The following is a 27,686-nucleotide window of genomic DNA, read 5'->3' on the forward strand; positions in this document are numbered from 1 at the left end:
TTTTATTTACTAATATAATCATAATATTTTGGATTTGGGTACATTGTGATTTGCAAATTCATTGTGCACATATTTGAACAGTGTGGTTGACTCAAGAAGAAACATAATGTTTTCTATAGTTAGTTCTACATGCATTCTGATGAAATGTATCCTATCTCCATAGCTAAGAAATGGGATAAAGGAAAATGAACAATAATGATTTTATATACTTGTATTACTACCATTTTACTATATTATAATGGGTATGTCGGTCTTTAAGAGTTTGGGATTAAAAATAAGAAACAATTACTAGGTTTGGCTACTATAAAAATAGCCTCCAAAATGCCACTGGTGCCTCCTAGACATTCATAACTCAAGTATTTAGAGGTTAGGATTAAATGTCATTATTAAACATATCATTCAGATTTCCCACATTTTGTATGTTGCTTCTACTGACAACTTTGCTCTCTTTGTAGTCTTTGTATATATTAATGCAATTTCATTCATTTCTCAACTTGACCATCTTCCCCTGAGAAAGATAAAGGATGAGTATGGGTTTTTGTTTGGAATATTTAACATAAAACGATAACACTAGATCACATTCCTTCAAGCTATTTTTGTCTTCTTAGCAAGGTTTTCTGCTTAATAAATATAATTAAGTCTCACCATCAAGATCTGAAATTCTCAGTACTCTTCAATATCCAATTGAGTCTGTGTTAACTCCAGTGTTTTCTTCCCTAGGAAGAAATCATCATAAAGTTTCAGGACCACAAGAGAGTTCTTAGGGGACAAATGGTTGTTAACACTGGACATTGAATTAGTCAGTTTCTCCAGAGAGAAAGACACGTGAGTATATCAACAGATGCATGACAGGTGACTTTTTTAGGAAATTGGCTTACATGATCACAGTGGCTGGGATGTCACACAACAGGCCCTCTGAGGTCACTTTTTCCTTTGGGAATCTTTATGCCTTTTCTCTTATTTCTACTTTTGGGCCAGTTCTATGAATCAATCATCTCTAATCATCTGCCTTATAAAAACAGAATTGGATGCTGGGATGTAGTTTAGTTACAGTACTTCCCTAACATGTGCATATAAGGTGTGTTAGAGTCCCAGATACACACACACACACACACACACACACACACGATTTGAAGTAAAACACATTTTTCTTTAGTTAGTTCCATTTGCCATTCGATATAGATTTTTTTTCTCCTCAGGCTAGTACCAGGACTATTCTGTTTGCTAAACAGTGTTTTCTGTATTATTCCCACCATCATTTCTGTCTCTACATTTTAAAATAGTAAATAAGATATTTGTTAACTTTTGCTAATGTGCATGTGAATGTAGTCACATGTGACTGTTGTTATCCCTACTGGAGTACCACCCACAGCTACATAAATAGTTTCAAGGGAAATGTGGGCCTAGGTAATTTTTGGGGAATCATCCAATTCTGTTTGGACTCTTTTCTAAAAGAGCTAGAGAATATGCCTATTGTTTGGGGTGAGGAAGTTGCTTTTGTTTGGCTTTGGTGTTTTCAATGTTCATTTTGCATTTTTTGTATTCACTAAAACTCCATACCAAATTTCCTTTTATATCATTTTATTTACAATTTTATGCTTCTACTCTTATAAAAGAAAACCATCTTTCAACACCCCATATTGCCTCAAGGAAAAGAACCCTCAATAAAGGGAAAAGCTGAGTCATTGGTCTAAGAGAACACTTCCTTTAATTGTAGTGTGAAAATGCTGTGGTATGTCTTCAATCTGTCTTTGTCATATTTAGATTATGTTAAGAGCAAGACATGGTATTATATATAGCTATTTAGGCTGTGTCACAGTGTTTGGCACAGTGATACATTATGGAGTGGAGGCAGTAGCAAGATTAAAATTTTCAAATAATGTTTTGCAACTTCTATAATCCTGTTATTATCAAAGAAGCTTGCTCTTAAAGGATAGGTCTCTATGAACAGTGAAGAAATTTGTCAAGAAACATTAAAATATGAGTAAATCTATTAATTTTTCTACAAATCTACGTGAAAATCTTAAGAGTTAAATGTAAAAGATAATTTTGAAAACCAATTGTTAATTATCACTTGTAATTGATTTTTTTTCTATTTTTACCAATTTCAGGAGAAATGGGTCTCAGGGCCCTCTGACTAACTTGTGTCTCAACTATATACTTTGTATGGTTTTAATAAGGAAGAAGCAAAAGTCCCTACATTTACATTTTGATTAAAGAAAACATAAAATATGGACTTATATATTTTCATGACTATTTATACTCATTAAATATTACAATTCGACCTTTTAAAATTAAAAGTGCACGTTTCTAGCTCACAGTTATATGTTCATAAAAAGCATTAACAAAAGGGACCTAGCCTATTCTTTTTTCTTTAAACAAGGAATACATTCTTCAAAGACAACAAATGTCTCCATCTTTAAAACTTATTAACGTACCAGCAATCTTCATATAGTTGTTTTGTGTTTGTTTCAAGATGAAATATAAAGCTTTCCTATTATTGATCCATGCAAATATAACAGACCATAAAAGAATGCTCATATGAGAATACGGCCTTTAAATTTTCTCTGTGTTGATGTCTCTGAAATACTATGAAATCATTCATTCATTACCTTGGTCAGTTTATATTCCAAAAGTTTCCCATGAGATGGCGCTCCCTAGTGGTAACCGAACAGACCATAAAGAAACAATCTTGAACATGGGATGTCTCAGTCTCAGTTGTTAGTCCAGAGCAAATTGGGACATACTCTCTCTCCTTTAGATGTTTTAGTTCTAAAATGAAATAAATATATTGTTATTCTAAGACTTAAGAGACATGTGGTTGATAAAGTCCTTTGTCTAAAGGTTAAAGTTCTCAGTGTATGGAATCCATATTTACTCATGTGAAAAGGAGGAAAGGGTACTATAGTCATAATTTGTCATTTAATTAATTGATTTATTTAATGAAAAACATCTTGAATATGTATCAGATAGCTTTTATGTATTCAAAAGGTGTAATATAAAATATATGTACAATCAGATAAAATACAGGAAGTAAACTGCTAGTTATCACTGTAGCAGCTCTCTAGATAAAGGCAGTCCTGACTCATTTAGTGGCTATAAAATCATCAAAGTTGTATTATTCCTTTAAAGTAGCATGTAAAAGATAAGAGAAAAGATATAGATATCAAAATTTTAGTAGTGATTTATTGGCCTCTTTCATCACTAAGGAAAACATGAATTAGCAACTCAATCATCAAAGTATGCTTTAAATACCAAGAAAATGACTGGAAATCAAGGAGAATATGCATTAATTGATTTCAGAACACATCCAGCCCAAATTTTCTTAAGGACATTAAAAGATTGCAGGTGGGCATTTTATAGGAATGATATGACAATTTACATAAACGGTTTCCTGTCAATGTTTCTCTTTTTCAAGAAAACTCTGATCTGGCAAAAATGTTCTTAACCCTAAGGGTGGCAGCAGAGATAAGCCATTCTCCTATTATTAATAATATAAACACTTATAAGTTTTTAATCTTTCTGACAAACTGGTAAAGCAATTTAGAGATTTTTAACCTTGTGTCTTGTTAAAAGAAAAACTTTAGTCTCATTAAATTTGGCACAGTTTATTTGAATGAATTAAGATTCATTCTGAATAGGCAGCACTCAGAACCAGAAGAGGTTCAGAGAGCTTAGCTCAGTGGTGGTAACTGTGAGCATCTATTTATAGGCTGAACACAGAAGAAAGTAGAGAATTAACCTGTTGAGTTACAGCTAAGCATGTGTTTTTTGGGGGGATGATGTGACTACCTATGACTGCTTGAGAGTTGGCTAGTGGTTTTACGAAGTTAGGTTTGGGTTCGTTTTACATAGACGTTAGACTGTAGTTCACTAGTTAGAAACCCAAAATATGGAGACAGCCTCACACTAATGGCCTCCTGCTAATTTAATTTAACATTTTCATAACACACACACACACACACACACACATACTTAATATTTTTAATAGTATTTATGCAAATAAGAAACTAAACATTCGTGTGCCCCAATTGTGTACAATAAATCAAAATGCATTCTGCTGTCATATGTGCCTAATTAGAATAAATAAATAAATTAAAATAAAAAGTATGTTTTTTTTAACCCTATGTTTTTGAAATGAGAAAATACCACATCTAAAATTTAGTCATTAATTGAGTTATCTTTCCTCTTGGCTCAGTGCAAAATAATATGTTCAGTCTTTATGGTGTTTAGAATCCTTTTATGTAGCAGATTAATATTATTAATTAGATAAATAATCAGCTTTACTATTAATTAGTATGTCTACTTGCTTCAAGGACCAGTATAATACTACTGGTTCTAGTTATTTGATAGAAATTAAACAAGATTTTTTAACCTGAATAGTGTTAAATTTTTACCTGGCTAACTTAACTGATAGAGTGGTTGAACAAATAAATGTAAAAGTGTTATGGAAGGATAACAGACATTTATTCTTACCTTTATATATATATATATACCCACACATATAAATATATATATATATATATATACACACACACACACACATATATATATATATACACATGTATATACATATGTATATATACACATATATATACATATATATATATATACATACACATATGCATGCATACACAGAGAATGGGGAAATATATGGATGTGAGGAAATATTCAGATAATATATTGATTTTATGATCAAATTAGAGATCTCTATGTCTTGGAATCTGCTATATCTGAGTGACTAAGTACAACATATTTTAAAAGTCACTCAAAAACTATAACTTTACCAGCAAAGACTGAGAGACTAGATATTGCTTGCCCATCCTGATCCGCTTTCAATCTCTTTCCACTCATAGCCCTGTCTTGGGAGTTAAAGAAATACTTTTTTTTCTGGTTTCTTGTTTGTTTCTGTTGGTGGGAGACATTATCAAGAAAGAATTGATGTATTTATTCTGAACAACTCACTAATGCAAACATTTTGTAGTGGCTTTCTCTGTACCACCTATTCAGCAACCTCTCTCCAACTACAATTTTCACTTGCTTCTGACCACAGCCCCCTCTCCTTACTACTTCAGGTTTACTAGTTACTGACTATCAGGTTCTTTATCTTAATCCTTAGCCCTACCCCTACATAAATTATCCTTTCAGTAAACTGTGGTGGATAAAGTCTCTGATTGTGCCTCCTGGGGTGACCAGCCACTCTGGATGGAGTGGTACTCATTATTTTATTTTCATCTTGAAAGTCTCAGTCCTTAGCCCTGTGCAAATTGTAATGGTTGGTTATTCTGTATTTTTTAATAAGAGTGTGTCTAATATAGATGGCTAAAATATTTAAAGTTTTGGTAAAAATATGCTATTTGGTAGAATGATGGGGAGGCATTTGGAAATAAAAAAAGGTTACATTTGGTTTCAAGATAATTGGCTTTTTTGTAGCAAAGGATGTAGAAAGTTTGGAGAAATTTTGCAAGAATAAGAAATAAATATATAAGGTGTACCTGATACGATACAGCATATCAGGAACTGTGGCTGTTGATTCTATAATATTTATTTAGTTATGTCATAAAAGTGCTGTACTAAGGTAGTACTCTGTAAAAAAGTACAAATAACGTGCTAAGTATGTGAAAATTGCCTACAATTATTAAATAAGTTTACAGCAATCTAAAAATCTATAATAATACCTTACAAAATATGTTTATGTCACAATTTTATATGTATATGCCTGACATAAGTTGAAAATTTCTACATCAACAACAATAAATAAAAATGAATTTGCGCTTTCTTTACATAATTTACTTAGGCATAATTTTATAAATAAGTGGAAATAATATGTAGTGAATGGAATTTTGATATAAATTTCAACCTATCATCTACAAGGAAATCATCTCCAACTTATTTGGGACTAGAAAAAATTACATCTGCCCTGATGTGATCCAGATGCATTCCCTGTAACTAATTTTCCACTGTTAATTTTTTGAAGTTGTTAATATTTACCAAAGATCATATTTTGTTGATACATAACTCAGAAGTTTTCTCTCAGTATGTCATCATGGTCACAGGTTCCCCTCCTTCTATCAATCCTCCCTCTGGGACAGTTTGTACTACTTATTAATAACTTTTTAATGACTTCCAGTAAGGATATTTCACTGATATATAGGAATTCAACTTTCTGGTTTTGGTTTGTTTTTCCCCAATGTTGATTATCCTACAATTTGGTAGCTCACATTCTTTTCTGTGGCCTATTGTGTTTAATGGAACATTCAGTATCTTTTGACAAGATAAAAAAGATAATCCCCTTATAGTGAAATGTTTTACCAGATATCTCCCAATATCATGTAGGTTAAACTTTCAGTTTATAAAACAACAATATTGTCAACAATTAATTCAGCTGTGTACCTACTATGTGCCAAATCCTGTGCTATGTCATAAAAGGGAGATTTGAGTAAAATGTAGACTGTGATTCCAAGTCTTGTGGGGGATAGAGACATGATAGATAGATGATAGATAGATGTATATCATTCTATTTAGATTTCGTTATGTTCTCAACCATTGAAATTTCAGAAATTTGCTTTCATATACAAGAAGTAAAGTCAAGTTGCGAAAGGAGTTTCTAGTTGGAGAGATAAGACTCTGACATTTTTTTTTCCTCCCTAACAATTTAGATGTCTTATTTAAAGTTCCTCTTGGCTTCTAGGCTGTTATTTCTTTTTATGAGTTGTCAAAGAGTACTGGTAAATAAACAGTGCAGCAATCTCAAGTACATTAACCAGGGTTTTGGAACCATATAATATGTTTTCTAGAGGGAAACCCAGATAACACATAGATGAATATATAATTTTGCAGAAAGAGCCTAGAAATTGAAATTGTTAACTAAAGTTGAAACAAATAAATAGTGGCATGACTGTCACTGGGATTAATCTCTATTTCATATAAAAATTAAGTAGTCTGTTCTATTCTACAACTTTAGGAGAAATAAAGATACTTGGGATCCCATTGAAGCACACACTGTTGGATCCCACCTCCAGAGTTTATGATTCAGTGAGTGTTATAGATAGGCTGGTAATCTGCATTTCCAAGAAGCTTCTGCACACACTGAGCCATGTGATGTGGCATGAATCTTGAGAACTTTGATAAGTATTTTTAACTCCTAGCTTCTGATAATTCAGTATTAGCAATTTCTTACTCAAAACCTATATTTCTTTCCTTTGGATAAGACATATCATCTATCTTATCCAGATAGTACAGTTTTATTTATTCATTCATTCATTGTTTCACAGTACTAGGGATTAAACCCAGGGCTTTACCCAAACTACACAAGCACTACCACTGAGCTACACCTCTAGCCCTCTCTGCAGTACTTTTAAAGGGTTTATTTGTTAAAGGTTTGGTCTAGGACCTGAAGATTTTTCTCTTAGAAATTACTTGTTTATTTAACTTAGAGCCAGTTAACATATGCTTGCTTCTTAAAATACTGAATAAGTAAACACATTTTTATCATGTTACTGCCCTTTTTTTTCATAGTTCAAAACTGCCCTCCAACACCATTCCTAAATTTCCCATTCTTTCTAATTCGTAAACAATGTCCAAGGATTATTCTGTCATACTTTCTAATCCCCTTTTGGCCCCTTGTCCTGCTTTTATCTTCCCCAAGTTCAGCTGGTCATGCCAGTTGCATTCCAAGTATCATATTTGTTTTGCTTCACAGATACAAGATGACTAAAATCATCCTTCTTTTAAATAAATTATAGTTTCTAAATATTTATAAGATTTTATAAATATAATACTCCTGGGGTCCTGCCCTAGCGGGGTCCAGGGAGTCCTGAAGGATGAGTGGCGTTGGCGAAAAGATGAGACAGGAGTCGTTCTGTTGGAGCAATCTCCAGAGAGAGATCTCTAATGCAGCTTTCTCTGGGTCATCTTTTATTACAATTTTTCTCATAATTATAGATTCAGAATACGTCATTGATTATATAATTTAAAACTTTGCCAAGACATAACATTTCCTTAACCATGATTGGGGGTACAAAAAATGTAACATTAATTTACGTTTTTCCAGGATATGACCTTTAGTTAGTTAATTATTAAAAGTACAGAATCATTAATAAAATATGTCACTAATTTACATTTTTCAGATTTTCCCAGGATTTACTATTTTCCCCAAGATGTGCTATTTTCTTATTAACTAATGCCAAACTACGTAACCAGACTCTAAGTCTCCTAACCAATCATTAACCCTTAAGTTTAAAGTACACTTGTACTTTATTTCTAATCTAAAATTCCCATATAAAAAAGTCCCCTTAAATCTTATACTTAAAACATCCTAAAGTTTATAAATCATTCTTAAAACATAACAGAAACCCATACAACTAAAAACTTAAGAATTTCTAAACTTAAGAATCTAAATAAAATAATATTTCTAACATTATTCTAAAACTGCGTCTTATAAAGCTATTTTAATTAATTCCTAAATTTATTCTCATAAAACTGGTTGAGTTGCTTTCTCAAAGAGTTTCTTTGTTTCTCAGTCAAGGTGCACTAGTTCTCATATCTTTATAATCTTTCTCAATAGAAAGTAAGTTCTAAACATCAATCCACTTTCCACCAATATTAACTATGCTCATCATAAATCCTTATGTAAAGTAAAAAAGGGTTTATAAAAAGAGAAGAATACATCTTTATATGTTTTAACTTTCCTAAGTGTATAATATAACTTTCCTTAATCAACACTGAGACTACATGTGGTGAGCTTTGTAAAATAAGCATAATGATTAGGTTTTCTTAAAGGCCGGAAATATGGGCTTGGGTTCTAGTTGATATAATCAATGTGGTGCCTAAAATTCTCATGACCTTTCAGAGGATGATTGTTGTCCATTATCAGATTTGTCCACAATGTACTGAGATAGAAGAACAGCCTTCTACTTTGTCCTTGATATGCTGAGGGGTAGTAGAACAGCCTCCAAGGCATGAACTACCTGTTATGTTCTAGCCATCTGAAATTTCATTTGTTTGGCATTTAACATACTCATGCCTCCTGTCAGGAACATAAGCATGAAAATGAAAAGTCCCAGTCACATAAAAAAGGGTCTCATGGTTTCGGTTTCCCACCAACCAGCGTGGCTTTGCCAGCATTCATCCTCACTGTGACCCTGTCAAGACAGTGGGAGAGCGGCTTTGTCAGCACTTTTTATCACTGTGACCCTGTCAAGACAGTGAGTGGAGGATCGCCTTCACCATAATCAAAACCAAAACCTAAGTGCTTTAACTGCTTCATTTAAAAAATAAAATAAAACACTTTTCAACATCAACGTGTCACTTTTGTGTCTTATAGTGCAACTTTAGAGCCTTTCTAGTCAATTGTCAATTACTTACATACATTAAATTTTTATGCACATTCCTTTTTTGTGTGTGTGGTTCTGGGTATTGAATTTGGGGCCTTACACTTGCTGGACACACATTGCTTTTTTAAAAAAATATTTTTTTAGTTGTAGATGGACACAATATCTCTATCTATTTTCATATGGTCCTGAGGATTGAACCCAGTGCCTCACATGTGCAAGGCAAACGCTCTACCACTGAGCCACAGTCCCAGCACCACATTGCTTTTTTGTTAAAGGAATTATGTATGTTTTCCGAAGGAAAAAAATTCAAACATTTAGATAAAAACTAACTAGGATTTTTGAAGCAAATATTCAATCAACTACGACTATTTCTTCTTATCTCTGGAATGAAGATCCTCATAGAAAATAAAGAATTATCATGACACTTTACCACAACCCAGGTGAAGAAATTGAAAGAGTTCCTGTTTATTGGCTTCAGTTCTTCCTTTCTTCATAATTTGGTAAAGCAGCAATTATTGGACAAGCATGGAGCTATTGTGAAAGTAAGAATTAATTTTGTTTTTTGAGAATTTAAACACATACTACAGAGACAATATTTGAGAGGAGACTTGTTTCTGAACAAAACTTTGGTAGGAAGAATGGGAAGTGTTTGAGGCATTTTATGAGCCTTAATTTTTCAGTATGATTCTAAAAGGTTAGAGAAACCTGAGAGTATCCAAGTAGAGAAACCAGAGTCTCATGTTAGTCTCCTTAACTTTGAACCTAGAGGATAAGCCTTCAGCAGGACTGACTATATTATTTTTCAGGGGGAGGTGTGCAGTGTATAAGTGATGTTTGGTTCCATGCTAATGACAATAGAACATTAAACCAAAGTCAGTGCCCTTCTGATGAAGGGCCTGCGTGACAGTTATACCATGGAGCTTTGTCTGGGTTACAAAGCTCAATTCATCTGAATAAGAAGAAAATTCTAGGAGTTCAGAGTAAACGGAGCAGGGACGAATGGTTTGCATGTGTTTGAAGCACATCTGTACCTTACAATTAATTAGATGTCTTCAATGACAAACATAATTTAAGTAAAAAGCAAATTGGAGTTTTTCTCCATTACAAAGCTCAAGTAATCTTTGGAGAATATCGGAAATGGCAATGAGCAATTTTATGAAATTTAAAATAATACAGGCTTTGAAAATCACATGACCCTCCTTTCCCTTAAAATGGGTGCCACATATTATCAGTCACATTATTTGGCACTTTACCACAATACACTTCAACTATATTATACAGTTACTTGGCCTTAATTATCTTCAGCTTCTGTATCCATAGACGCAACCAATCATGGATTGAAAATATGTGAGAAAAACTTGTCTGTATGAGCACTTATATACCATTATTTCTTGTCATTATTTTTTAAGTGATCCAATGTAATGATTATTTTCATAATGTTTACATTGAATTATGGATTATAGAAGTATATAAGTGATATAAAGTATACAAGAAGACACTAATTGTCCTTAGATACTGAGGAGCAACTGTACTTATCCTAATGAAGTATATGCATTTGTTTATTTTTCTATATTACTCAGTTTTGTGAACTCAGGGAGGAATTTGCTACATCTTGCTGCAAGGTCAGAGACTATACAGAATTGCTGCTCAAGAAATGTTTATGGGATTAATACTCTAATGTGAATGAGACTCACCCTTAGAGCAAGGTCATTACTTATAAAACATACTTAATTCCATGTGTAAATAATTTTAATCTTTAGGAGGAAAGCTCTTATTCTGATTGATTTATTGTTATATAATAGTACATCTGTATAAATGATGAGAGAACAGGATGTCTCTTCTTAGCAGGCAATGCATTTGTTTATGTACCTTGAACTCACGTCAGACTTCCTCTTGTATGACTGGCGGCAGCAGGACAGCTCCATCCATGATTTCATTTGAGTCAGTATGCTGTTACCTTAAGATGGCTTCAAAGTATAGCCTGACTTCTCAAAGCTTGTGTGGTCTATGGAGGGAAAAACAAAAATTAAAATTAAAAACTCATCTTCAAAGTATACACATGTGGTATCTAAAACCATATACACTCCAGAATCTTAACGGCACTGCAATATATAAGGTTAAAAAATGTGTTCAGATTGTTGCTGTATCTGGCGTTGCAAAAATAACTGCTTCCTGGCTTTTATGTAATTAATTTTGCAGGCAAAAGGCCAAATGCACTATTTCTCAATTTGCCCTTTTGAGTCTTAATCAGCTTTCACAGAAACTCAGAAGAAACTCTTGAAAGCTACAGCTAGCTCTCAAAGTTAATCTACTTATGAAAATCAGCTACAAATCATCAGTATTATTTGGTAATACACTATACTCTTTTGAATCACCACATCTTTATCTTTCTCTTCTCTTACCTTATAGTTTATCTTCAAGAATATTTTGTATTTTAAGACAGCATAATGATTTAATTTATCAAAACTGAAAGTAAAAAAATGACAACAGAAACAAAACCCATCATTTTACATTTCTAATGAAAGAAAAAAACATATATCCAAATATCATATCAAAGAAAGAATTGATATGATACTGAACATATAGTGATTTGGTTCCACATGAGAAAGCTGATATAGCTCATGCCTTCACAGAAAGCATACACAAATATGATATTCCAGATGTTCCAATTATCATAGAAGTAGAAGGTCCGAAGGCTGCATTACATGGTGAACTTAGGAATAGATGTCTCCTGAGTGAAATAATCCTGTGTATAAAATTTATAATGGACAAGTGTCAGGGTACACACTAATCAGTGTTTATATCAAAATGTATTCTACTGTCATGTATAAGTAAAAACAACCAATTAAGCTTGTTCTTGGCAGTGAATACCAAGGACTCTAAGAGGAAATGAGGAAGGGACACTAGACTCATCTTTTGTCTCCAGGACTTAGGTGCAGACAAAGCAGAGCAATGTTGGTTGCAAAGTAAAACAATGTTCTTATAAAACATCTAAAGAAATCCACCTGCACCCTGGGTGTGTAACCTACCCTAAATATTCTCTCTGCTTGAAGGTGTGGAGTAACTCTCCATTTAGTCCCAGTATACTACCACAAAGGAGCATGAGAATAACGACATGTCCAAATGAGCTCTGTGGAGTCCTCCCACTTCTTTCTTTAGGATAGGCAAACAGTACTTTTACAGCCCTGAGGTTGGACACAGGGTTTTGTCAATGAGCAGACAATTTTGGCAGGTTCAAAATCTTTGTAATTTTGTTTTATCTGATAGTATTGGATGTTATAATACGTGAAATGTATAAGAACTTAAAAACACATTTGAACTTATAAATTAAGCAAAATCAGATTTTCACTTTCCTCTTCAACATAAAATGAGCTTAGAAATTGCCACTCTTTGCTATCAAAATATAGACACTTAAACAAATGAAAAACGCCCGTGTTTAGATTTGTCATGAAGTAAGGTCCCAGGGATACAACTTCTCCTAAATTGGAGAAAAGGACAAGAAGTTATAGAGAATAACAACTTCTTAGAGCAGGTGCCCACCCATAGAAAGCTCCATGGAAATCAATACCGGAGGAGAACTCAAAATGTAATTGAGGAATTTTATGAGTCATAAGAAACCCACGGGGATCCAGTTTTTAAGAGGGACCCCTGTACTTTCAGGTTTTGCTTCCAGGGACTTTAATAGGTTTTCCACACTAAAAAGCAGAGACAAATTCCGTCAAGTTCCCAGAGGATCATTGAAATATATACCAAAGCATTTTACTCCACATAAATTTCTTTCTGTGTTCCTGAGGAACTATTTTACTATAATATAATCCACTAGGGTTTTAGAAGACCTTAACTGATCTGGGTGAAGGGAAACTTCCCAACTCTAGCTGTCTTTAGTTTTCATGTGGGGAAATGGAAATATCTCACTCCAGTCCCCTTTCACTATTTTTACCACTTAAAGAGTGGTTAAAGAAAACAAGACAAAGAAGCATTCAGAAAAATCAGAGCCCAGGAGCATAAGCTCACTGAAAGATTAACATCCGAGATAGCTGCACTCCTAAGTTTATTACAGCACTACCTTCAATAGCTAAGATGTAGAATCATCCAAGGTGTCCATAGGAGGTGAATGGATTTAAAAATACTTGGCATTTAAGCATTAGGAAGTATTATTCAGTCACAAAATAGAAAACCCTGTTGTGAGATGAAATGGAGAGAGGAGTAGACTATGTTAAGTAGAACAGGGCAGACACAGACAAATACTACATGATCTTTCTTGTATGTGGCAGCTGAAAGTTAATTTTATAGAAGTAGAGAGTAGAACAGTGGTCATTAAAGAATATGAAGGCTGTGGAAAGGAGTGGAGTGATATTGGATATGGGTATAATAATATAGTTAGGAAGAGTAAATTCTAGTGTCTTCTAGCAGGAGAGAATTATAGTTTATAATATATTACATATTTCATAAAGAAGTTCATAGAAAAGAAAGACATGATAAATATTTAAGGAGATGAAAGTATAAATTATGCTTATTTTATTATTTTACACATTATATCATATGTTCAATTATCATACCATACATATATATAGAATCTGTGTGTGTCAAAAATTTTAAAAACACTGACTTAATATTAGCACTACAGAACACTTCCTCTTCTTTGATTGATTACAACTATATTACTACAGGCTTATTTACCACATTTCCTTTTATACACATGCCTACATTTCCAAACAAAGTTGCAAGGCACAATAAAGAAGAAAAACAAAAAAGGAACCAATTTGAAACAGTGCAAACATCAGAACCATTTATAGTAGGGTTATTAGACATCATTTTTTAAAAAGCAACTAGGTTAATTATGTTAACATCCTAATGGAAAAAGTAGGTAAGATGCAGAAACAGATTGATAATACAATGAAAGAGATGTAAATTTAAAAATTCTAGATAAACTGTCAGAATGGAAGAATGCCTTTGATGGGCTCATAAGTAAACCAGACACAACCGAGGAAAAACTCTGAGCCTGTGAAATTTCAGTAGAAATTTTCAAAACTGAAAAGCTAAGAGCAAAAGGATGGAGAAAAATATAACAGAATACCCAACAATTGTAGGAAAATTATAAAAAGTTGTAACATACATGTAATATAAGCTCCACAAACACAATAAAGAGAGAAAAGTACAAGAGAAATATTTGATGCAGTAATAAGTTCAGGCAAATTTTTAGAATGTCAGACACCAAACAATAGATCCAGGAAATTCAGAGAATTATAAGAAAGAATAAAAACCATTTAGAGAACATAATATTCAAACTGAATAAAGTAAAGATAATGAAAATAAATCTAGAGAGAAGTCATAGGGGAAATCTTAACTATACAAGAAAAAAGAAAATAATTATAACAAACTTTCCCTCAGAAACCAGAACCCTATATGTTGTCTACAAGAAAACCATTTAAAAATTGAAAACATGTACATATTAAAAGTAAAGAATTTTAGAAAGATATTATGCTACACACATCAACAGAAAGCAGATGCAAGACATGGTGATGTAGCTACTCAAGAGGCTGAGGCAGGAGGATAACTGAAGCTCACATGTTTGAGATTCCCAAGAATAATATAGTAAACCCCATCTTAAAAAAAAAAAGCAATAAGTAACACCTATCAAATCATTACAATACATGAGATAAAATCTTATAGAAGTGCAAGAAATGAGTCTATTTTGTTATTGTTTTTACTTTTATTATCAGAAATTTTAACACCCATTTATCAAAAAATGGATCTAGCAGGAAGAAAATCAGTAAGAATATGGTAAAAACTATATATATTTGAATAGAATTAACCTCTATGAACCACTTATTCCATAAATTTTTTCTCAAGCTCACCTGGAGCATTCACTAATAAAAGGCTGGCTGGGTATGGTGGCACATGCTTGTAAACCCAGGCTCTCTGGAAGCTGAGGTAGGAACTTCAGGATTTCAAAGCCAGCCTCAGCAAATTAGGCAGTCCCGAGTCCCTGTCTCTAAATAAAATATAAAATGGGCTGGGGATGTTGCTCAGTAGTTAAGACTCCTAGGTTAAAAACAATCATATTCAGGGTCATAAAGCACATCTTAACAAATTTAAAAGAGTAGAAATCAAGTCAAACACTGTGGCATATGCCTATAATCCCAGGGGCTCAAGAGGCCGAGGCAGGAGGATCACAAGTTCCAAATAAGTTTGGGCATCTTAGTGAGACTCTGTCTCAAAATCAAATCAAATCAATCAATCAATCAATGGGTTAAGGACTTAACTCAGTGGTAAAATGGCCTTGGATTCAATTCCCAGAATATAACAACAGTGACAACAACAACAACAAAGAAAGAAAAAAAATAAAGAAATCATACAATGAATGCTCTCAGACATCCATGGTATTAAAATAGAAAACAATAACAGAAAGATTGCTGAAAATCTCTCAAAATCCTGGACCAAGCAACATATTTCTGAGTTACACATAGGCAAGAGAAGAAATTACAAGGATATTAAACAGTGCTTTTTACTAAATAAAAATTCATCTTATAAAAATTTATGATGTAATGAAAGAAGCATTTAAAAGGAAATTCATAGCTTTACATGCTTCTTTAGAACAAGCAAGATCCAATATCAGTAATCTAATCTTCTCTCTAGTATTCATAAAATTAAATCCAAACTAAAGAGAAGAAAACCAACAATAAAAATTAGACAAGTCAATGAAACGGAAAACAAGAAATGAATATAGAAAATTTAAAAGCACAAATTCCTTGAAAAGATATGATGGTCCTCTATCCAAGGAAAAATGGGAGAAGGCAACAAATTACTAATATAATAAATAAAAGAGGAGATATAACTACAGAACTCATAGAAATGAGAAGGATAAAAAAGGAATATTACAAATTGTGTAACCACAAATTTGATAACCTATGTGAGATGGACAAAGTCCTTGAATGACACAATCTGCCAAAAATTACACAAAAGAAATAGACATTATGAACAGGTAAATATATTTTAAATAAATTAAATCAATATTTAATATCCTTCCAAGACATAAAGCACCAGGTCTATATGGGTTTGGCTGGAAATTTTATATAAACGTTTAAAAAAGAAATTACACCAATTGTCTACAATCTCTCCCAGGAGATTGTAGCAGTGGGAATATATGCTCTTAAGTTTTCTATGAGGTCAATATTGCTCTACTAACAAAACAAAAGATATGACATGAGAAAAGGAACTACAGACTAGTATTTGGGTACTAAGATGTAAAAATCTTCAACAAAATATAAACAAAGTGAATTTAACAATGTGTAAAAATGCAGTACACATTACAACCCTACAGGATTCATCCCAGTTATGTAAGTTTGACTCAGCATTCAAAATTAATTAGTATAATTCAAAACATCAACAGGCTAATATAGAAAAACCACATGATAATTTCAATAGATGCAGAAAAAGCCTGTGACAAATTCAAAGTACATTAATGACAGGACCTCAAAAGGGACCTCAAAAGTATGAAACGGGGGTGCTTCATCAATATAATAAAGATCATCTGCAAAATACCTACTATTAACATTGTAGATAATGGCAAGAAATTTAAAGCTTTCCCTCTAAAATCAGAAAGAGGAAGGATGCCCTCTTTCACACGCTTTTTAACATTATAATGGATGTCTTAGCAGAAACATATGGAAAGAAGAAAATAAATATATTCTATAAGATAAAATAAAACTTTCTTTGATCACAAATGACATGATGATAGAAACTTTATATATTAAAAAATTAAGACATTTAGCAATATTGTAGTATATATGGCAAGCATATATAAACTAATTGATTTTCTACATGTCAGCAATAGAAAAAAAAAGGAATGTAAAATTTAAAACACATTATCATTATATCAGCAAATCTTATAAAAAACAAGTGCAAGATCTATATGAGTAAAATCTGCTGAAAACATCTAAAAATAAATGAATAAATGTAGAGACCTTATGTTCATGAGTAGAAATATTCAATATTTTTAAAATATCAGTTTTTATCAAAATGATCTATAGATTCAATATAATGTCATAAAATATCCCAGGAAGTTATTGTCTTAAATGTTGACAAACTGATTCTATTTTGTGTGTGTGTGTGCGGGGGCGGGGGGCGACAGGCAAAGGCATAAAATGGTAACTATTTGAAGGTAAGGAGCAAAGTTAAAATAATGATGTGATGTAATTTTAAGATTTACTACCCAGTTATAGGAATAAAAATAGTGTGATATTAGAAAAAGAATAGACTACTATACCAATGGAACAGTCAACTGAAGGCCATTATAAACATAGAATATAGTCAACTGATATTTGAAAAAGGATCAAGGGTAATATAATGAAAAGAAGACACAATTTCAACAAGTGATACTGAAACAAGTGGACATCCTCATGGAGAGGGAGGGAGAGTATCTAGACACAGATCGTAGATTCTACACAAAATTAATTCAAAGAAGAGAAATTAATTAATTCAAATTAATTAAAAATGTGAAATACAAGACTAGTTAACTCTAGTGAGATAACAGGATAATCCTAGATAACCTTGTATAGGTAACATTTTTAGATACAGTACCAAAGCACCATATCAGAAAGAAATAAATGATTAGTTGGACTTCATTAAACTTATAATCTTCGGTGAAAGACAGATAAAGGAGAATGAGAAGACAAGTCACAGACTGGGAGGAAATATTTGTAAAAGACGTTAAAGAACTGCTATCCAAATTATATGAATAACTCTTATTACTCAATGACTAGAAAATAAACAACTCAATAAAAAATGGACAAAAGATTTGTAAAAAAAGATATCCAGATTATAAGTCAGAAATGTCAGAATACAAAGATGCTCAATGCCACACGTTGTTACAGGAATCCAAATTAACACAACAATGAAGTGAGACAAGATGCTTGTTAGGTTGATCACACTAAATATTGGCAAGGATGTGGAGCAACAGGAGCACTCATATACTGCTGGTAGGATTATATAATTGTAAAGCCTTTTGGGATACATTCTGGCCATTTCCTATATAATTTAGTATATTCTAACTGTATAATCCAACAATCACAGCCCTTGGTGTGTGGTGTGTGTGTGTGTGTGTCCTAAAAATTTTTAAAAATGTCCACAAACAAAACCTATGAATGGGCTAGGGGTGTGGCTTAGTGGTAGAGTGCTTGCTTAGCATGTGTGAGGCACAGGTGATTCTCAGCACCACATATAAATAACTAAAATAAAGATCCATTGGCAACTAAAAAAATATTTTAAAAAAACTGTGAGTGGTCATTTATAGTAAGTTTGTACTTAATTGTCAATACTTGGAAGTGACATGTAGGACCTGTTAGGGTGAATGGTTTAATAAACTGTGGTATACACAATTATTTGGCACTGAATAGAATTGAGCTAACAAGGTGTGAAAAGATGTTGAGGACTGTTAAAGGGATATTAGTAAGTGAAAGAAGCCAATCTGAAAAAGTAGCATACTATATGATTCTAATTGAATGACCTTCTGGAAAAGGCAAAACTATAGAGACCATAGACATACTAGTGGTTGCCAGAGGTTAAGGAGGAGGGAGAAACAAATAGGCAAATCATAGAGGATTATAAAAGCAATGAAATTATTCTGAATTATATTACAATATTGGATTCACAACATAATTTGTTTGTCAAAATCTACACAATGTACAGCACCAAGAAAGAATCCCAATGTAAACTGCAGACTTTGCTTGATGAAGTATGAAGGTAGGTTCATGACTGTAACAAATCAAATAAAGCACTATGGGGCAGGACACTGATAGTGGAGAGATACAGTATGTGGTGTGACAGGAGCATATATACTTTCTACTCAATTTGGTCATGTACACAAAACTGATCTAAAAGATAAAGAATATTAAACAAATAATCCATTTTTAGTTAAGGGACTCTGGTGCATTGAAAAGTATTTTGTGTTAATATTTAAAACCAGTACAAATAAAAACCAGTACATCCAGATCTGCTGGGTCTTAAAAATAATGTTGTTGTAAAAAAAATTCAAAAGAAATAATTCTGATTTTAAATTCATGACTAAGGCGTAACAGCCTGGACTGGACCAACACTGTCATATGAAGCAAGTAAAAAGATGGGCAAAACAAAGCAATGGCTGTGGAAGAGGAAACAAAGATGAGCCCACAATTGCCCTGATAGCCTGGGGAAAGTTCTCAGGCCATGGAGAAGGGAGGGAGCCCCAAGTGGACCTGTTGGACTCTGAGGTAAGTAGAGGCCAACTAAAGCATTATCTTGTATATCAGTTCACATACCCTCCAATTTGTCGCTTCCCAAATATTTTCCTACCCGTTTTTATGTGATCTTTCAAGTTTTAAGATGAATAAATTTTGTTATAGGAATCTCAAAATTTGAGCCAACATGTAGGAGATTCCTACTCACGTTGTAAGATTGGAAATTACTTACAAGTATCATTAATGGAAGAATAAAAGCATGAAGAACAGCACCTAATTTTATTTTTTCATTGACTTCATGACAGTTTTATTAGCTAATGTTGTTTGAAATAAAAATAACAATAGAGATAATTTTGTTTAAAATGCACAGAAAATAAAACAATAGCCATATATAAGCAAGTGAATTAAATAATGCAAAATGCAGGCTTGGGTAAAACAAACCCCATAATGTAAACTTGAATAAAAAAATCCAAACTGATACTACATTCTGATGGTAACACCTTAATTTTAAGTTTTCAAAAATTTTCATTTAGCAAATAAACAGCTCAATATTTTAATGCATATAGAATTTTGTGATGTAAAACTGCACAAAATATTATATAAAATGAATTTGTCATACAGTTATGTATATGAGAGACATGTATATTAGTCAGTTTTTCATCTCTGTGAACAAAAGAACTTGCAAGAACAACTTAGAGGAGGAAAATTTTTTTGGCTTATGGTTTTAGAGGTTCAGTCCTTGGCTGGTAACTCTATAGCACTGGGTCCGAGGCAAGGCAGCACATCATGGTGAAAGGGCATGGTGCAGGAAAACAGCCAGTTATTATGGCAGCCACTTAGCAGAGAGTGAGCTCCACTCACCAGGGGCAATATATAGTGCAAAGTCTTGCCAATAGTAACCTACTTCCTCCAGTCACACCCTACCTGCCTGCAGTTATCCCAAGTTAAACTATTCAAACTGATTAATCCACTGATGAGGTTACATCTCTCATAATCTAATCATTTCACCTCTGAACATTCTTGCATTGTCTCACTCATGAGCTTATCCAAACCATATCAACATATGTGCATCAATATGCATATGTATATGCATATATGTTTCTAATTCATTTCTGGTTTTCTCCAATATTCTAATCCAAGTCTCTGATTCTTATCTCAAAGCTTTTTCATATTCCTTTTAATGCCATTTTCTATTTTGTACTACCAACACCTGAATTAATGTTTTTTAAATACTTTTTTCTAGTTTATTTGCCATCTCATGTTATTTTCTTCTTAATTCATTTTAACTTCTTTCAAAAAATACTTTTGCTTGTTCTTTTTTCTTTTAGGATAAAAAAATCTACAAATGTATGTTTCCCATGGATCTTCCAGGGTATGGCAAAATGTACATAGGTTCTTCTTTTGGATGTTATTTTGAATTCATTCATTGTTATTCTCCTTTCTTTTAGTAGTAGCTTTAACGTGGCCTATGAGCACCCAGCTGTGGCGAGGGGGCCGCTATGCCCATGAGCAAAGCACCCCCCCCCTCAGCCTTGAGTAAAGGGGTATTGGACTGATATTGCACACCACATGCTGTGCAAAGCAAGTGGCCTTTCCAAGGAAAAGCTTCAGCTCTGGACTTGAGCATTACCCAATGGGATTGGGCAAACCCCCTTTTGAAACATTATCCCCCGCCTTATTTGGGTAGAATATTCTATCGAAAGTCTTTTTCTTAATAAACAGAGGGGTTCCCAGTGCACTCGCTTTCTTGCCTTCCAGCATGGAAGAGGACCCTTGAGGTCACAGAGCAGTCCCACTCTTGACATGAAAACTACTTCTGTGTTGTGTGATTTCTTCTCCGTTTTCTTATCTTAATGTTGCAACCAGCTTTTTTGAAGCCAGCTCATCTGTCAGCACAAGCCCCTAGTGAGACCCAGCCACAAACTACCTTGCCCAGATTCCTTATCAGCTGAATGATGTGAATTCACATGCTCTTACCTAAAGATAAACTGCCTGCTCTGGATTCATCACAGGCTCTCCTGCCTGCTTATCAGATGGCCACAGCTTCTCATCCTTAAAGAAGTGCAAGGTAGTCCTAGAAAAGAGGCCTATTTAGTAAAAGCAAGAGTTAGACGTACCTACAGAAGTATAACTAAAAGAGATTTTTGAGTTAGGTTCTTTTGCAGTAGATTAAAGAAACCAGAAACATGGATTCTTTTTTTCTCTTTTTTTGTTTAAATATTTTTAGTTATATTTGGACACAATATCTTTTATTTACTTAATGTGGTGCTGAGAATCAAACCCAGTGCCTCACACATGCTAGACAAGTGCTCTACCACTAAGCCACAACCCCAACCTGAAATCTGGATTTTTGAGAAAGTTAAGAAACCTCTATTCTGCCCTTCAAAGGCTTTTAATTTTGTGATACATGAAGGCATCCTTGGTTTCCAGAAACTGTCCCAGCACAGGGAAGAAAGGAAACCTGTGAAGTGGCTTGATGTGACCCAGCTCTTCAAAATCTGCTTCAGAAGCTGTCTGGAAGTTAAAAAACAATGAAAATTTCTTAATTGTTCTTCCAGAATAAAGAATCAGTCTAGCCACAGAAATTCTCCCATCGGTAGATAAGATGTTTTTTTAAATTCTGGCCCACCATGACTTACTTCAAAATTGTAATAAAGTAATAGTTTTTATCAGTTTTGAATTTTTATTATAGTTTTCCACTTCTTTCCACTATTGTATAATGGTTATGTATGCAATGGGGAGAGTGAAAGACATGAGAAAAATGGTGTGCTTTTTAGCTTGCCTGACTCTCCAGTCATGTATGACTCCCATTGAAAGAGTTGTGTAGCACCCAGAGATATCCAAATTTGAATAGGGTGTAGTGACTAGGCAAGAAACTTATTGTCCTTCTTGGACAAGTTTTGTTTTCTATATGTAGAAAATATCATGAATACTTGGATGGTTATGACAGTCTGTTAGAAACTGCTGATTTCCCCTCATCCTATTCCAGTTAGTAGTAGATTCTATGTTTTATTCTTTGGGTGCTGGATATCAGATGGAGAGATTATAACTCATGCATTCCTTGACAAATAGGCTTTATCTCACAACTAATTGTGGACATATTAAGTCAAAATTATTCTTGAACTTTTTGGGTCATGTATTTAAAATAAGACTCCTTACCTCTCACTAGCTTTCCCTTTCAGGCTATCAACCATGTAGCAAGATCTCAGACTAACACTTTAGACAGATGGTACCCAATTATTAATTGCATGGAGAAAAGCCTACATTTTACCCATCAACTTTTATGTGAGAAAGCAGTGTACTTTTTTACTTATTTAAAATATGGAAACTTGGGGATGGAGTTGTGGCTCAGTGGTAGAGCGCTTGCCTAGTACGTGTGAGGCCCTAGGTTTGATCCTCAGCACCACATATAAATAAATAAAATAAAAGTATGTCAGCTACATCTAAAATATATATTAAAATAAAAAAAAATACTGAAACTTTTGTCTTCTTTTGTTTTTAAGGTTATACCTTAACTCCTACCTTTTTCTTGGGATGACCATCACATTACTAATATTCTCTTAAATTCCAGTATGGTAACTCATGTGTATTAAGAGTTATGTAAAAGTTATTCAGGATAATGAATAGATAAAATTGATTTCATGTTATGAACACAGGAAATTAAAACTGAAAAAAGTGATTGCATTTTTTTTAATCTTTCTTGCTAACAGTGCACTCTAGAAACATTTTCTTTTTCTTCTTTTTTTTTTTTACAGAATTGGGGAAATATTCTCTATTAAATATTTTTGTTTCTTCCATATTTATAATGTTATTTTTTTATTTTCTAGTATGAGTTGTTTTATTTTTCATACAAGAAGAATTATAGACATATTTTTATTAATCTAAAAAATCCAGGTTAAGATTAATTAATTAGTTGATTATTATTAAATTACATGTGCTGTAAGGGAAAAAATTATTTCCAATTTGAGTTTAATTTGTTGCTCCATCTATAATATATATTTGTATGTGCTTACAGACTAATTTCTTCTTAATATTTAATACATTTTTTATTATGCAAATTTCTTGCTTTTAAAAAATATTTTTTCATATTTAGGGAAAAAATCTCTCAGCAGAGCCCTAATGATACTTATTAGCTTTTAAATGTAAATATTTTTGTTTATTTGGGTACATTCATTGTTTAATAGTTTGCCAATTTAAGCACCATCATACCCCATTATTAAAAAATTAAAAAAATGAGAGATTCAGCTTTATTGACTCACTTTAATGGGCACCTTAAGAATATATCCTCCCTATGAGGCACAGCAGTGAAGTTCAAAGGTCCAAAGGAGATCTTGAAGAGGGTAGGCAAAGGCATGACACAGCTAAAGTGAACAAGTGCTTTCACTGATGTAAGGAGAAGTGGATAACACACTGCCTTCCCATTTCCTGGGTCTTGTTATCTGGTAGTTTTTAACCAAAGTCAAGCTGAGATGTTAGAGCACTGAGTTAACCTAAAGGCTGAGGACAGAAAACAGGAGGAGGGGACTCTGTCAGTTACACATTGCTGAGGGCCTCTACTCCTGGGAGGCTTTTACCTTCCAGGAGCTCCAGACTGGCACCCCCTCCAGTGCTCACATGGCTGACTTTGTCTTCAGTGTTCCATTTGGCACAGCAAGTAGCAGTGTCCCCGCCCCCTATAATGGTGACACTACCCTGGGAGGTGGCTTTCACGATTTCATCCATGAGGGCCTTGGTTCCCTTGACAAAGGCTTCCCATTCAAAGACTCCCAAAGGACCATTCCAAATGATGAGCTTGGCTTCAGACACAACTTGAGCATTCTTTTTAATGCTCTCAGGGCCACAGTCCAAACCCATCCAGCCGTCGGGGATGCCAGATTCTACGGTGGCACTTCCAGTGTTGGCATGCTCATCGAACTTGTCAGCCGTGATAAAGTCCACGGGAAAGGTAATCTTCACACCATTCTTTTCTGCTTTAGCCATGATCTCCTTGACAATCTTGGCTCCCTCTTCGTCGAAGAGGGAGGCACCAATCTCCATGTTGTGCAGTACCTTCAGGAAGGTAAAGGCCATCCCGCCACCGATGATCATCTGGTTGACCTTGTCCAGCATATTTTTGATGAGCTGGATCTTGTCTGCCACTTTGGCTCCACCCAGGATAGCCAGAAAGGGTCTCTCTGGGTTTTCCAAGGCTTTGGCAAAGTACTCCAGCTCCTTCTTCATGAGGAACCCGGCTGCTTTCTGGGGCAGATTCACTCCCACCATGGAGCTGTGAGCCCTGTGTGCAGTGCCAAAAGCATCATTGACATACACGTCCCCTATCTTGGACAGTGACTGGCGAAAGGCTTCCACCTTCTCGGGCTCTGCCTTCACCTTGTTCCCAGAGGCATCCTGGCCCTTGCCTTCCTCCTCCAGGTGAAAGCGCAGGTTCTCCAGCAGGATCACTGAGCCGGCTTCGGGGCTGGCGCAGGCCTTCTCCACTTCTGGGCCCACACAGTCCTTGAGGAAAGCCACGTCCCTGCCCAGCAAGGATTTCAGCTCGCCAGCGACAGGTTCCAGGGAGTACTTCTCGGGCATGGGGACGCCATCGGGCCGGCCCAGGTGGCTCATCAGCACCACCGACTGGGCTCCATTGTCCAGGCAGAACTTGATGCTGGGGATGGCGGCCTTGATTCTCTGGTTGTTGGTAATCTGGTTCTTCTTCATGGGAACGTTGAAGTCCACTCTCATGATGACGCGCTTGCCTTTGACATCCAGTTTGTCCAAAGTCAGCTTCTTAGAAAGGGACATCTTGGCAGTAGGAAGGGATAGTGGACACCCGGCTGTGGGTGCTGAAGGATGGTCTTAGGTGGGCGGCTGGGAGGCTTGTTGGTGGGGCTGCCTAACGCCTCCCCTCGGCCCGCCCCTTCCTGGGTCCGGAGTCTCCCACGTGGCAGCTGTGGGCCCGGGGAAGGCAATGCGGCCTGCCCATTGGTCCAGAGTCCTGCCAATCTGCGTTTGGAATGTGTTGCCAGGTGTTCCTTCCAACTGCCAGGTAGAAGTAGCAAAGTAGTGGTGGTGCCTGATTTGGGGCAAGTTGGGAAATAAGGAAGCATCAAAGTAAGAATGATGTGATAAATCTGAAAAGTACACACTGCGATGTCCAATTAGTGTTCATAATTCATTGAATAGCTCTCTAAAATGGTGATAAATTAAGTTAATGCCATAACAAGTTTCCAAAGTGAAGATAATTTACTCATATTTGAAGTGCAAAAATTAAAACTGCTACAATTTTAAGTTCTGTAGCTGATATGGAGCTATTATATAGTGTGTGCATTTTTGTTTGAAGTGAAAAATAATGAAATAAGTGGAAATTATTTTTTTGGTATTACATAAATTTGAATATTTACATATACCTGAGTCTAAAAATAATTTTCCTAGGAATTTGTTTAATATATATTTTCACATTAAGATACTTTCTAGAAATCATATTCAATACTCTAAAATGAAAAACAAAACAGGAGAAAAAAAAGTAAAAAACAACCCAAATGCCCAAGAGTGGGTGAATATAAAAAACACAACAATCTGTTCTTCTTTTCTTTTACCTGGATGATTCCCAGGTATCTCTCTTGGTTAATTCCTGACTCCTTTTTTATTTCTTTTTGTTCTCACTTCTTTACAGAACTTAGACAACCCCAACATTCTAATAATTGGCTTCTCATAATTTGCTTCTCATTTTTATTGATTTTCTTCATAAGAATTAACTTCTCTTGACTTTTGTTTTTATTTGTCATATAGCTGAGGCAGGTGCTTGTTTGTTTGTGTGTGTGTGTGTGTGTGTGTGTGTGTTGTTCATTGTTATATATAGTCCAAATGTATGAGGTATTTAACATATTTTTTTGAGTGAAGGAAATGATGAACAAATGAATGAATTAAGTTTGTTACTCATTTTGAAAGGTTTTTTTTTCCTGTTAAGTAGATTCAGGAAAACACAAAGACAAAATAAATGTGATGAGTATTAATTAATATAATGTGCAAAGGATCCACAAGAAATTATAAATTACTTCAAGGAAAATAAAAATACAAGAGAAGGATTAAAATTCATTTCATTGTTAAGGCAAATTAGAAGACAATAGAGAGGTAGAGATAGATAAAGGAGGGATAATAACTACTGTAAAAATTGATTTGAAAAGTGTATTCAAGATAATTGACCTCTCCAAAGGGAACTTGAAAAACATTAATAATTCACAAAAATAAAAGAAAAAAGTGGCATTTTAAAATTATTTTTCTTTAATGTATTTATGGAACACAATGTGATATTTTGACACCTGTGTACATTGTAGAATGATCAAGCTATTAACAAAATGACAACTTTTTATCTCAAGGTAATAATGTTTAGACAATCATTACAAAATTTAAGTGTAATGACGAATCATTCAATATTTATACATATAATGAAAGATTTGATTTTTATAAGTGTAAGAGGAGAAAAATGAGCTGAAAATAGATATGGTTTACTTGAAGATGTAAATATCTATTACAAATTAAAATGAGTGCATTTAAAAAATCAGATACTTACACCTGATTGGTTTTGTAATGAAAATTGGTTTTGCAATTTTTTCATTCAACTTTTTGCTACATAGCATGAGGTTTCTGACAGAAATATATTTGAGGCACCATCAACAGGATGAATGACTGTAATTAAAAGAAAGAAAGAGAGAAAGAAAGAAAGAAGTGTTGACAGCTGTGTACAAAATATTTAATCCTTACATATTACAAGTAAGAATGTGAACTAATGCAACCACATTAGCAAGTTTGGCAAGTTTGGCATTTCTTTAAATTATTAAACACCATGTTACCTTTTGACCCAGCAATTCCATTCCTAGGTATTTAATATAATGATATAATTATGATCTTATTATAAAATATATAAATAAAACATCCAACAATAAAATTACTATTGAATATATTCACATAACAATAAAAACTCTTAGTTACTGTTATGGGGGATGAAATATGTTACATTCACTATGGGAAACAACTTGATAGTTTCTTATAAATATGAACATAAGTCTACCATCTGAGTTATCATTACTATTCCTAGATGTTATCCAAGTATATCAAAACACATTTTCTTTCAAATTATATATATATATAT

At 33.9% G+C, this 27,686-nt stretch overlaps 1 protein-coding gene across 1 annotated transcript; it reads right to left on the reverse strand.

Annotated features, from left to right (window-relative positions):
- On the reverse strand, positions 1-27,261 carry LOC107144087 (phosphoglycerate kinase 1-like). Its single transcript, XM_015487938.2, has 6 exons — positions 27,108-27,261; positions 23,812-25,610; positions 21,530-21,639; positions 11,205-11,340; positions 2,613-2,772; positions 1-716 (listed from the first exon to the last, which is right to left on the reverse strand). The coding sequence occupies exon 2, from the start codon at positions 25,337-25,339 to the stop codon at positions 24,086-24,088; it is 1,254 nt and encodes a 417-aa protein (XP_015343424.1). The 5' UTR covers positions 25,340-25,610; positions 27,108-27,261; the 3' UTR covers positions 1-716; positions 2,613-2,772; positions 11,205-11,340; positions 21,530-21,639; positions 23,812-24,085.
- Positions 27,262-27,686: the final 425 nt, after the last annotated feature.

The sequence above is a fragment of the Marmota marmota genome, unplaced genomic scaffold (genome assembly GCF_001458135.2).
Source record: "Marmota marmota marmota unplaced genomic scaffold, marMar, whole genome shotgun sequence".
NCBI lineage: Eukaryota > Metazoa > Chordata > Mammalia > Rodentia > Sciuridae > Marmota > Marmota marmota.